This window comes from Lagenorhynchus albirostris, chromosome 7, assembly GCF_949774975.1.
Source record: "Lagenorhynchus albirostris chromosome 7, mLagAlb1.1, whole genome shotgun sequence".
In the NCBI taxonomy this organism is placed as follows: Eukaryota; Metazoa; Chordata; class Mammalia; order Artiodactyla; family Delphinidae; genus Lagenorhynchus; species Lagenorhynchus albirostris.
The window spans coordinates 34,284,869-34,298,608 of record NC_083101.1 but is presented as its reverse complement, the minus strand read 5'-3'; the positions used below and the strand labels follow the sequence as shown (position 1 = coordinate 34,298,608).

At 50.1% G+C, this 13,740-nt stretch overlaps 1 protein-coding gene across 3 annotated transcripts in view; it reads left to right on the top strand.

Annotated features, from left to right (window-relative positions):
• TMOD1 (tropomodulin 1) overlaps nucleotides 1-13,740 on the top strand; it is an 87,386-nt gene that overhangs the window by 49,212 nt on the left and 24,434 nt on the right. For all 3 annotated transcript variants that reach the window (XM_060154795.1, XM_060154796.1, XM_060154793.1), the window contains exons 5-7: nucleotides 6,162-6,251; nucleotides 7,159-7,289; nucleotides 9,019-9,126. In XM_060154795.1, coding sequence (XP_060010778.1) covers nucleotides 6,162-6,251; nucleotides 7,159-7,289; nucleotides 9,019-9,126 — 329 coding nt within the window. The remainder of the gene's footprint in view (nucleotides 1-6,161; nucleotides 6,252-7,158; nucleotides 7,290-9,018; nucleotides 9,127-13,740) is intronic.

The window sequence follows — 13,740 nt, the reverse complement described above, 5'->3', positions numbered from 1 at the left end:
CCACTGCGCCACCAGGGAAGTCCCTACGTGAAAGTCTTGAGTTCTGCAAGGGGTCCACGCTGGAGATAGAGAGGTGGGTGTCATTAGCATCATCAAGTTCCAGGCAGAGGTCCTGGCCTGGCAGTAGTGGGGACCCGGGGCTCTGGAGGCAAGGGCCCTGGCCAAGGTAGAAGCCTTTGGGAGAGGAGTGGAAATGGGGTGAACATAGCCACAGTGGAGGCCAGGTAGCCACACATGGGCTGGGAACCAACGGCCAAATCAAGATGGGCAGAGCCTAACGCAAGAGCTAGGGAGACAGAATGAGGGTTCAGGGCTGGCCGGGAGACTCAGGGGTGAAGCCAGAGGCCAGGTGAGCCCGCCAGTGCCAGGAAACTCAGCCGGCCGCAATGTCTTCTGCTTCTCACGTCCTCCTGCTTCTCGTGGGTGTTGTGCACCAGTCCTGATGACATGCTTAGGAAAGAGGAAGAAGGGGCACCAAAGCCAGGTTGCGGGGCCTAAGGAGTGAAAAAGGAGAGCCAATGTGTAGACCCTCGGTCCAGACAACCCTTTCCTAAGGAGGCAGAACATTTGGGAAAGGACAAAGGGCAGTGGCTTAAAGGGTGTCAGGGCTGAGAGAGAAAGGTGTTCATTTTCACTATGAAGTACACAGCAGTGAGGAGGTCACCTGGGTGGAAATGGAGCACTTAGCTCAGGATGCTCAGCTGGTTTGCTCGTCAGGAACCACACAATGTGCATTAGATCCACATTAGGCTCGGGTGTTTTGACGGAACCGTCTGCCTGATGCGGGGCCCCCTTGAGTTCCGGTTAATCTGTGCAGCTGGGCGGTGGGTGAGTGACATGGTTGTCCGGCATCTCCACACTGACTCACCCCAAGGACTGTTTTTATCCTGGTCCTTCTCCGATCACCCTCCATGACGTCACTCCCCTTGTTAGGCAGCCCAGAGGGATTATCAAATGACTCTGCTGTCAGTGCCAAAACAGAGCTGCAATGTTGTGCTGAATTTCTGGGTTGATATCTTGAAACTATTCCTCTTTATTTGTGTTGGCGTGACTAATTATTAGTATCTGTGCATGATACCATACGCTTCCGCTGTCCGGAAAGGGGAGGGGTGCTGCGAGGCGACACCAGTGTTCACTGGCTAACCTTGGACACGTGTCACTGTATGTCAGCCGTTTGCAAGGTGGCAGTGGAAGGAGGCACGGAACATTTGTTGACCACCTATGTCTCAGCTGCTGTGGGAGTTGTTTTCCATACCTTGCTGCATTTCTTGACCACAGCAATCCTATGAAGTGAGTTTTATTGATGTCCCCATTTTTCAGAGAGGGGAAGTCGGCACAGTGAGGTTATCCTTGCCCACGGGGTTTGAACCCAGGCAGCTTGGTCCCACTCACAGCATCAGCACCCAGCACAACCTGGATAAAGCCCTGCAGGGTAGGGGAATGGAAACAGAGTGGTGAGAGGGGGTGCATGGCAGAGTCTCACAGAGTCGGCCTGGGGAGGATGGGGCCGAATTAGGAAAGTCTCCAGATGTCGTGCAAAAGCATTGACACCCGTGCCTGGGAGAGTGTTGGAAGAGGCCGGATGAAAGCAGGGGCTTGGGCAGAGAGGCGGTGGTGTTCGGAGGACAAGGGGATGTAGGAGGCAGGCCCCAGGTAAGGCCAAGGGCTGAGGTGGACTGCGTCTGGAACGTGGCTCCGAGAGACCAGCTATTCCTAGAGCTGGGTCAGAGGCCAAGAGGCTGAGATGACGAGACGACGGCAGGCTTTCTGGCCTGAGGCATCAGAAAACAGAGCTGGGTGCCTGCAAGGATGCAAGGAATCAGTCAGTTTGAGAGACGGAGGCGCTGGAGGCAGGACATCTTGTCGGAGTGCTGGGTGTGTTGCGGGGAGTAGCTGGAGCCCCGAGTGGATGACTCATTAGGGAAAGAAGAGGAGGGTGCGCTGGGCACAGGGTCTTCAGGTCATCTCTGCTCCCCACAACTCAACTCCCAGGCAGAGCATTTCCATTAACTAAGCCTCCGATTGCTCTGGACCAATCGTAAGAAAGCGGCCCGGTTCCTGCCCTCGAGGAGCTGAGGTTAAACAAACAGTGAGGCCAACGTGGAAGGACAAGTGGGAGTGAGTGTCGGAGGGAGAAAGGGCCGAGTGAGGTGGTGGGGCTGCAAGATGAGAGTGGGGACTGAAGCTGAGACGAAAGGAGGAAGAGTAGAGGTGAACTAGGCGGGGAGATGCATCCCAGTGGAAGAGGGTTCAAGCCCTGGTCCGGGAAGATCCCACGTGCCGCGGAGCAACTAAGCCCGTGCGCCACAACTACTGAGCCCATGTGCCACAACTACTGAAGCCCGCGTGCCTAGAGCCCGTGCTCCACAAGAGAAGCCACTGCAATGAGAAACCCACGCACCACAACAAAGAGTAGCCCCCGCTCGCCACAACTAGAGAAAGCCCACGCACAGCAACGAAGACCCAATGCAGCCAAAAATAAATAAATAAAAATAAATAAATTTATTTTTTTTAAAAAAGAATGAAGCAGCAAGCAATGTTGATGTGCTCTTTTTCTCTATCACTCACTCCTGGTGACATGCAGTGTGCAAAACCAAGCAAGGATAAGGTCATGATTTGGTGCTTAGGGCGGGAGAGGAAATACTGGCTTCAGAGCCACCAAGCATTCTGCTCAGCAGTGGAGATTTAGCGTGGCCTCTCCCCTTCCTCCTTCCCTCCCCTTTTCCCTCCCTCCTTCCCTCCTTCCTTCTTAGAACTCTAATCTCTGAACTGCAAAGTCGTCTTATTTCTTCTTAGGGCCCCTATTGATATACATTACCTTCTAGAATATACTGTCATCTGTCCTTAGAATTCTGAAGTTGAGGACAAGTTTTAGAACTTTAGACCTGTTGGTGACCTAGTGTGTAGAGGTGTGGGTGGGGACACTAACTTAGAAGCCAGGAGGGTCCTCACCGAACGGTCTTTGACCAACCATTTCCCTCCTGAGCCTGCTGGAAAAGTGGGGACCGACAGTAACTACCCTGGATGCTTGCTGTAAAAATCAAACAGCGTAAGAAGATGAGAAATTGCCATGTGGCTATTAAGTCCCATGTGAAGGTAAGAGATCATCCTTCAAATATAGTCCATTTTACAGGTGAGAACACCGAGGACCCAAAGTAGGAGTGACCTGGACAGGGTTACCCAGCAAATTAGTACCAAGGCCCAGACTGGAGCCCAGGTCTCCTTCCTCTGTCCCCCAGCACTTCCTTGTAACCTTCCTGCCTCTGCCCTCTCTTTCTGGACCATTACAAGAAGCTATTGTCCAAGCACAAAATGCATTTTCCATTTTCCACCTCTCTATACACTCTAAGCAAGACCAGCCAGCCATATGAGGTTACATCTTTCCTACGATTCCAGCAACCTTTCCAAACTGTTTTTGCAAACCTCGAATCCCAGCAGCATCCCAGAACCACCACCAAAGCCGCTCTCTGTATGGGAGCTGGAAGAGAAGGTGACTCCAGGTGATCTGATTCACCTGCTGCTGACGCAGGCTTCAGCTCCCTCCGCCCACAGAAACGCAGCCTAAATTAAAGCCCAGAGAGCTCAAAACAGTGCAGATGCCTCTCTCCTTACCAGTTCTCTTTAGCGATGAGCAGGCAAGTCTAATTTTAGCAGAGAAGACTCTTAGAATGTGAGAAACAGAAGGTACTTTGAGATCATCTTGTCTTGTGGTTTGTAGCTCCCACTAAGCATCAAAAATCATCCAAGGAGATTAAAAATACATCTCCAGAGATTCGAATCAGTTTGTTCAGGAGGAGCACTGGTATTGTCGTAAAGCTCGCGGGTAATTTGTATATGCAGCCGTGATTGAGAACCAATGGTCTGGTCTCACCCCTCATTGTACAGAGGAGGCTGAAGCCCAGAGAAGGGAGGGGACTTACCCAAGGTCACACAGCATCAGGGGCAGAGTCAGGGCTGGAACTTGGTTCTCTTGAGTCTTCAATAAAGGCTCGCTGTTGTCTCTCTAACTAGAAATCGTGTCTAATGAAATGGCCAGGGGAATTTTTTTTAATGAGCAAATGTTTACCAAATGCCATCTTCTGGAAGAGGTAGAAGAGAGATAATATTCTTCCCTGACCTCCGGAAGTCCACAGTCCAGTAGGGGAAGCATGCATGTACCCAGAGAGCTCTAACACTGTGTTGACTAAGTACTGTGATAAGGACACCAGGTGCTGTGAGAGAGCTACAGAGAGAGAAGGTGGAATCCAGGAGGTCTCCCTGGGGGAGGAAGCATTATTCCAAACTTAAAGGATGGGGAGGTAGAGTTGTTAGATCAAATATAGTATGCTCAGTTGGATCTGAATTTCAGATAAATGATGAATAAGTTTCTAATATAAGAAGGTCTCAAATACTGAATGGGATGTACTTACACTAGAACATTTTTCATTGTTTATCTGAAATTACAGTTTAACTGGGTATCCTGTATTTTTATTTGCTAAATCTCAAAACTCTCCCGGGGGGCATTTCAGCAGTGGGCAGTGCAGATGGACAGAGGATTGCCAGCAGACAGGCAGCATTGGCAGAAGCAGGAGCATCTACTGAGCAGTGACCATTTGTGTCGCCGGAGCAGAAAGGGCGTGGGCAAAGGCCAAGGCTATTGAAGCAGGGCCAGCCCCGGGGAGGGCCAGTGAAGCCAGACTCTGGAGTCACAAGGCACCGTCCTCATGGTCCTGCACGCCCATCCTTCCCCTCTAGTCAGTGCTCCACATTCAGCCTGATAACAGTCACAGAACTTGAGTCAGACCATCTCACTCCCTGCTCAGGCCATGCCTAGAAAAAGACATCTGAGCTCCTTACCTGGACCTAGAAGACCCTGTAGGATGTGGCCTTGCCTATTTGAATAAAATCTACTCCCAAGGGTTGTTGTGAAGATTAAGGGGGATGGCATTAGGCAGTGTTCTCAACCTCGGCTGCCCGGTGAAACCACCTGGGGAGCTTTAAAAAAGGCAGATGCCTGGCCCCAGCCCAGGGATTGTGGTTTAATTGGTCTGGGGGAGTCCTGGGCATCAGGAGTTTCAAAAGAGTCCCAGTGATTCCGATGCACAACCAGACTGAGTGTCACTGATGTACAGTGTACTCTCTAGCCCGACATAAGCATTTGGTGAGGACGTGTTGCCCTCTGCCACATGTCCAACTTCATCTCTATCCATCTTCAGCTTCCCCCTCCCTCCCTGGCCTTCCACTCCCCAAGCCTAGGGCTTCCCACCCACCATCCCTCTGCCCAGAATGTTCTACCTCCTTTCTCTTAACTTGGCCAACATCTATATTCATCTCTCTCATCCCAAGTTTCTCTGTTCTCTTCTCCCAGAACACACTGAACTTTTTCTTTACAACACTTAGCATACTCTGCACTTACGTTTTTAATTGTGTGGGTACCTGCTTAGTTTCTCATTCCCAGCAGACTGTAACCTACATGGCAGAGCCCCTGTCTTTCTTGTTCCTCACCGTCCCCACCCCCCGGAGCTGGACACATGATGCTGGCGCTCGGTAAATGTCGAACAAATGAATGGATCAAAGAATGACTGATCACGGGGCGATGTGGTTAGGTTTGCCTTTCCAGACAGATCTTTCTGGCTGCTCTGTGCTGAATGCTGATGGAGGAAGATAGGAAGAGACTGAGGCCAGAGTACCAGTGATTCCACAGCTGTGATAATACAGGCGAGAACTGATAGGGCCTTAGCCAGGACAGAGGTGATGGAGTGCGAGGTGGGACAGATGAGAGGCTCTGTATAGGAGGGTGAGGATTTAGGGGAAGGGCTGCCATGTGACTGAGGGTCTTCCCCGAGGGACAGGCAGGATGACCAGATGGAACGTGAGCCAAAGGAAGAGGCTGTTGTCGGGAAAGAGGAGTTCCGTTCTGGCCGAGTTGGGTTGGACGTGCCAGTGGGACCTCAGAGGGGCGTCTAGGAATCTGAGGCCAGGGACAGAGAAACCTAGGCTGGGGATGGAGATTCGAGAGTCATGTCAATAGAGGCAAGAGTAAAAACCAAATAAAATTTAAAAGTTTACATGCAAGTGCTTCTTGCCATTTCTGTGAGCAAAACTTCCTGGGGCATGGAATGTCCGTGCCCAGAAGCCTCTGTGTCTGAGAGGCGCGTCATGGGCCCTTCGTGTCCCCGCAGCTATCCTGGGCATGCACACGCTCATGAGCAACCAGCAGTACTACCAGGCCTTGGGCAGCAGCTCCATCGTGAACAAGGAGGGACTCAACAGTGAGTACGGGCACCCCTCCCTGCCCCCAGCGAGGGCACCTTGGAAGTGAGGGGTCCTCCCACGTCTTGCCGCTCTCTGGCTCACTGCAGAAGATTTCAAACTCTATAAAGCCAAATCTATCCACTTTTTCCTTTTACTCTCCTGGGATTTTGTGACGTATTTACGAAGACCCTCCCCATCCCAGTATTCACAAAACGTCCTCCTGTATTTTCTTCTGTAAGTCTTAGAGGTTTACTTCTTATATTCAACTTCTTAATCCTCCTAGAGTTCCTGTTTGTGTGTGGTGTGAGATGAGATTGAACTTTCATTTTTTTAAATCAATATCCTGCTGTCCCAACACCACTCTGTGTAAAGTTCATCCTTTCACCTCTGGTTTGGAACTCCACCTTGATCATAAATGTCCATGTGTCCACTTGGGTCTGTCTCCGGATGCCTCTCCTGCCCCACGAGTCTCCTTGTCCTTTCCTGTGCCAATATTGCATTGTCTGAATTGCTCCACTGCATTGTTCCAAGCTGGCATTTTGGCCCCAAAGAGAAACGAGGGCACCCAACGCGCAATTATCCCTCCCTCTGGAAGGCCTACACATTTCCTTCCCATCCAGGCTTCATTTTACCCTCACAAGAGCCTACTGGGTAGAACGACTCGTTCACATTCTACAGATGAGGACACCGAGGTTCAGACAGTTTAGCGAATTCACCCAGTTGTTGCAGGACGGCAGAGGCAGAGTCCAAGTAGGGCCCAGACTCCTGGCCCCGCCCATTGCCCGCCCCCATCCCCCATAGCCTCTGAGATGCCCAGCCTTCCGTGTCCCTGAGCTCTGCTGCTGCTTCCTTCCGGTGTCCTTATGTCGAGGGAGAGTGACGCCCCGTCTCTGTGAGCCACCCGCCTGTTGTCGGTCACTCTAGGTGTGATCAAACCCACACAATACAAGCCTGTGCCTGATGAAGAACCAAACGCAACAGACTTGGATGAAACGCTGGAGCGGATAAAGAGCAACGACCCCAAACTTGAAGAGGTCAACCTCAACAACATCCGGGTGAGGTTAACCCCTTTCACTCCAGTCGCCCTGCTGCGGGGAGGCGGGGAAGCCATGTCTAGTGCCACCCAGACCCAGATGGCCCGGGCCTGGCTGTGCGGAGACAGCAGGGTCCTGCTTGGACTCTGGGCGCTTCTGGATCAGGAATAGAGACAGAAGCTTTCGGAGGGAGGATAGTGTAAACTAGCACAGCCCATGGTCCTGGTTTCTTCTGGGGACTGACATCAGACCCAGATGTTCACCACAGGCCAACCCAGCTTTGGCTCTGGAAACCCGCCACCCTGTTCAAAACACTGAGAGCTTCTCTGAGATAAAATCGTGAGTCAGACACATACGGCCGCACGGGATCCCGAGGCTGGAAAAGCCCAGGGCCCACCAGGTTCATGGGGTGACCCAAGCCCGGGGAGGGACCTAGCCCTGAACCAGTGTAGCTGCACATATTCAGCCTCATTCTGCAACCTTAGAAGGGAACCGTCAGCCCAAATGTCTAAAGACATATTCCAAGCCGTCGGCCCACACCTCTCCAGACCTTTCCTGTGTGACCACTAAGGGCAGAGCGGGGACGGATGGACAGGCAGTCCTACCCTGGACAGGCTGCGGGAGGAATTCAGAAGCAGGCCCAGCTGCCTGCCCACCTGCTCAGCCCAGGGACCAGAGGGATTAGTTCTCGGGGGGTGTGGATGTAAGATAAGAAGTGGGCCCCTCACTCCCCGGCTCCCCTTTCCTTTCTTCTCCACTTTCTTTTAAGTGGCTGCCAGCCCCACGGCACGATCAGATCGGAAACCTGCGCCCGCAGTGTTCTCCTGCACCTGGCCTTCCCCTGCTCTGCTCCCACGGGGGCTAAAGTGACACTCTGAAATAAGAGATCCGTTCAAACACAGCCAGGCTCTCTCTCTCGGGCGCCTCCGCTGTCTGCCGTGTGCACAGTGGGAGACGCAGGCACAATTCAGAGCCGTGCACCCTGGCAGTGCGTACCAGGAGGCATGGGGGTGTGGAACCTGGCCACGGCCCTGTGTCTTCACCGTGAGGCCTCAGGCAAGGGCTCGGCCCTCTCCAGGCCTCAGTTTCCCCTCTGCACGTGAGGCAGTTGGACTAGGTCAGTGGTTTTCACTTGAGGAGATTAAAAAATAAATACATGCCAATGCCCGGTCCCTGTCCCCGCAGAGAGTCTGATCTTATTGGTCCGGGGCAGGCCTGTGCATCAGCACTTTGTGAAAGTCCCCCAGGCACCTCTGATGTGTGGCAGGGCTGAGATCCCCCGGGACAGATGTCTCTTGAAGATCATCTAGGGCCATGCCACACCTTAGTTTTCCAGAAACAAACCCAGAGAGGAGCAGAGACTTCCCCAGCGTCACACAGTGAGTCAGAAACATTGCCAGTGCTGGGGCGGAGGCCTCTGCCACACCCCCAGACCTGAGCTCTCACCACAGCACTCTTCTGCATCCTTTGCTTGATGTATTCCTCCTCCTCCGGTCTCCACATGTACAAAGAGAAAATTACAGGTCCTATTTGAAATTTTCAGGGAGGATTTTCTCAATCTGTTCACCCAAAAGTTCTCCTCCAATCTCAGCCATTTGGGGCAAAGCAGGAACCCTTTGCCCATTCAGCTTTTTGGTCAGAGACTTGCAGGGAATCAGGTTGCACGTGTGAGAGAGCTGCTGCCCCCATCTCTCTGCCCTGCCCGCCCCTGACAGGGGCTGCTGGTCACTGCTTGCCTTTCTCTCTGCAGAATATCCCCATACCCACTCTCAAGGCGTATGCAGAAGCCCTGAAAGAGAACTCGTATGTGAAGAAGTTCAGCATCGTGGGGACACGGAGCAATGACCCCGTGGCATTTGTATGTACCTTTCTGATCTGCTGCATTGAGAGTGGGAGGCATAGAAACAGGAAGGTTGATGTTTGTAGCCTCAGGACTGGCCATGTGCCACTGATGAAGAACGCTGTGTGGTGTGGTGTGGTGTGGTGTGATGTGGTGAAAGGCACTGGGCTAGGAGCCAGGAGAGGACATGGACAGAACAGCCATTACCCAGGCACCATCTGTACATTATCCTCCATGGTGCTTAATCTCCATAACCACCCCTGATCCCAGAGGTGCAGGGCTCCCCACTTTACAGATGAAGAACCTGAGGTAAAGGGAGCTCAGGCAACTTGCTTTGTCCAAAGTTGCACAGCAAGTGAGAGGTGGAGCTGAGATTTAAAAACGAGTCAAATGTTCCCTAAAGCCAACTCTCTCACCACTCAGCATGTCATGAGTAGACAAGGGTCCACCCCTCCCTGGTCCTCAGTTTCTCCATATCTAAAAATTATTGTCTTCATCAATGGTTCCCAACGACCAATTTTATTTGTTTTTTACCTATGTCTTAAAGATATTGCTGATTAGATTAAATTGTACTTATTATAAAGTAGCCATCAATTCGTTTTTAGAAAAAAGAAAAACATTCAACACATATTTATGGAGTCTGTCTGTGCCCAGCAGTGAATTAGGCTCTGAGAATACAACTGTGACCAAGACAGGCATAGCTCCCACTTTCATGAATATAATGGCCCATCCAGCCATGCAGACAGCTAAAGGATAACAGTACAGCATGACTACTACAATACTAATAGCAGGTAAAAAGGTACAGGGATTAGCTTACCAGGCATGGTAATTAACCATTTAGTAGCAATCACTTTGTTGATATCCACGAAATAACTTGCTGGGATTTCGATTGAGATTGCATTGAATCTATATCAAAATGGGAAGAACTGATATCTTGACAATACTGAGTTTTCTTGTACATGAACATGGAATATACCTCCATTTATTTAGTTCTTTTTTAATTTCATACATCAGAGTTTTTTAGTTGTGCTCATATAGATCTTGTACATATTTTGTTAGCTTTATACCTAAGTATTTCATTGTTTGGGGTGCTAATATAAATGGTATTATGTTTTTTTTTATTATTATTATTTATGGTCGGCTGCATTGGGTCTTCGTTGCTGCGTGAGGGCTTTCTCTAGTTGCAGTGAGCGGGGGCTGCTCTTCGTTATGGTGCATGGGCTTCTCATTGCGGTGGCTTCTCTTGTTGCCGAGCACGGGCTCTAGGCGCACGGGCTTCAGTAGCTGTGGCACGTGGGCTCAGTAGCTGTGGCTCACGGGCTCTAGAGCGCAGGCTAGGTAGTTGTGGTGCATGGGCTTAGTTGCTCCATGGCATGTGGGATCTTCCAGGGCTCGAACCCGTGTCCCCTGCAGTGGCAGGTGGATTCTTAACCACGGTGCCACCAGGGAAGTCCCTAACTGTAGATTTTTTTGTAGATATTCTTTATCAACTTACGGAAATTGCCCTCTATTCCTAGTTTACTGAGAGTTTTTATCATGCATGGATGTTGGATGTTGTCAAATGCTTTTTTTATCATCTATCGAAATGACTATTTTACTTTTTTAGCTTGTTGATGTGATGAATTATATGAATTGATTTTCCAGTGTTGAACCAGCCTTGTATACCTGGGATAAATCCCACTTGGTCATAGTTCAACATACTTTTGAATTTATCTTGAGATTTCTTCTTTGACCCATGTGTTGTTTAGAAGTGTGTTGTTTCATCTCCATGTATTTGGGAATTTTCTAGTTACCTTTCTGTTATTCACTTCTAGTTTGATTCCATTGTGGTCTGAGAGCAGACATTGTATGATTTCTATTCTTTTAAATTTGTTAGGATGTGTTTTACGGCCTAGAATGTGGTCTGCCTTGGTGAATGTTCCATGTGCACACAAGAAGAATGTGTTTTCTGCTCTTGTTGGATGGTAGTCTATAGATATCAATTATATCTAGTCGATTGACAGTGTCGTTGAGTTCAGTTATGTCTTTCCTGATCTTTGGCCTGCTGGATCTGTCCATATCCATAGAGGGGTATTGAAGTCTCCTACTATGATAGTGGATTCATCTATCTCTCTTTGCAATTCTATTAGTTTTTGCCTCATATAGTTTGATGCTCTGTCATAAGGCAGGCACTCATTAAGGTTGTTATGTCTTCTTGGATAATTGACCCCTTTATCGTTATATACTACCCTTCTTTTTTTTTTACATCTTTATTGGAGTATAATTGCTTTACAATGGTGTGTTAGTTTCTGCTTTATAACAAAGTGAATCAGTTATACATATACATATGTTCCCATATCTCTTCCCTCTTGCGTCTCCCTCCCTCCCACCCTCCCTATCCCACCCCTGCAGGCGGTCACAAAGCACAGAGCTGATCTCCCTGTGCTATGCGGCTGCTTCCCACTAGCTATCTACCTTATGTTTGGTAGTGTATATATGTCTATGCCCCTTTCTCGCTTTGTCACAGCTTACCCTTCCCCCTCCCCATATCCTCAAGTCCATTCTCTAGTAGGTCTGTTCTTTATTCCCGTCTTACCCCTAGGTTCTTCATGACTTTTTTTTTTCTTAAATTCCATATATATGTGTTAGCATACGGTATTTGTCTTTCTCTTTCTGACTTACTTCACTCTGTATGACAGACTCTAGGTCTATCCACCTCATTACAAATAGCTCAATTTCGTTTCTTTTTATGGCTGAGTAATATTCCATTGTATATATGTGCCACATCTTCTTTATCCATTCACCCGATGATGGACACTTAGGTTGTTTCCATCTCCAGGCTATTGTAAATAGAGCTGCAGTGAACATTTTGGTACATGACTCTTTTTGAATTATGGTTTTCTCAGGGTACTACCCTTCTTTATCCCTAATAACTTTCCTTGCTTTGAAGTCCATTCATAGCCATCAATTATTTTCTGATCTTTAAAATACATAGGACATTTCCTTTGATGTCTTTGAAGTGATGGAAGTGGCTCATAGTCTCTCACTGCTGCCAGTGGAGAACCTCTAGATAGATGTCCTCTGACCTCGGGACATCTTGGTAGATCCTGAGTTTGCCCACAGAGAAACAGCTGGCAAAGCCACATGCCCTGTCCACTGCTACGTCATGGATCAGAAACTACACCTGTGCATGCTGGCACTCAGCTCAGCTCCACGAATGTTTGTGGGGAATTGACCCCGTGCCAGGCGAACAGCTGATGTCAGCCCCTTCACACCAGGACACCCATTGCTGAATATGAAAATACTTCCGGAACAATTGGTAAATAGGCTTCCAGAGCTCTGCTAGTGCCCCCGCTGCCTGCCCCAGCTCTTCTCCTGCCCGTTCCTCCACTCTGCTCCAGCAAACAAAGAGTTGACACCTGGCATGACAGTGCCTCCAGGACCAGCTCAGCCACTAGTATGTCTACCTGGATTGGCCTGGTGCACTGACATACTGGTTGTTAAATTTTTTGATTATCAGGCCAGGCCTTCCCTGGGGAGTAAGAAGGGTGCTGTGGAGCGGGCACAGACTCAGTCCCTCCCCTCAGGAGGGTCCAACCTACTCAGGGTCACAGAGGAAGCTGACATGTCATCCTGGGGTACACGGAAGCAGGGGGAGCTGAGGATTTTGTCTCAGAAGGCATCCTGGGAGCTGAACCTCGCAAAGGTTTCAGCAAGCAGGGCCAGTGGGAAGGGCATTCCTGGATCAGATCATCATTTCAGACAACCAGGGCCCACTGATCATACATCCTGGCCATCAGCTGCTGGTGTCTCCTTTCCTCCATGACACGTCGTTTCTACCACCTGCTAATTACCTCATTTCCTTTAGAGGCTCTGATTATCACCTGCACCCCTGGCTGAAGTCCTCCAAAACGTGCTGGGGCCACCCGAGCTCCTCTCTTCCGGTTTGCCCTGGTCACTTGCCCAGCGGGATGGCTTCCCAGGCTCCCCTCTCTGCTGCTCAAAGAGAATGACGACTCCATGGAATTACAACAGGGACATAGAAGAGACAAGTGGAGAGCGTATAGGGAGGTTGGGACTCCACTAGTCACTCAGTGAACAGTGACCGAGGACCTACTATGTGCTGGGCACTGTGTGGGTTGGAGGGCACCATGGGATGAATAAGGTGACCGTCAGCCCACCAAGAGTACATAGGCTAATGGCGGAGCCAACGCCAGAATAAAAACAACTCTAAACGCAGGAATACAAGTTCCTTGAGGGAGGTTATGGATAAAGTCTGTGAGGTTCAAGAGGGCAGGCACAGCTAGCTGGGGGGCATCAGCAAAGGCTCTTGGAGAAACCGGCACTGAGAATGGCCTTAAAGGAGGGACAGGGTTTGAACGAGTGAAGCAGAAAGGAAAGAGCATTCCAGGTGGCAGGGACAGGATGAGCAAAGGCAGAGCAGAGGGAAAACACTGTGTGCCCGGGGAACTGAGAGTAGCCCCACCAAGACTGGCAGCCAGAGTTGAGGCTGATCAGAGTGGGGGAACCAGGTAACAGAGGCTTTGGATGCAGGCTAAGGGGCTGTAAATCTCCAGCTAGGGGTTCGGGGCCATGGCAAGTTGGAGGGGAGGAGAGACACAGAGTAGTGCTTGGTGAAGGAAGTTGTGGAGA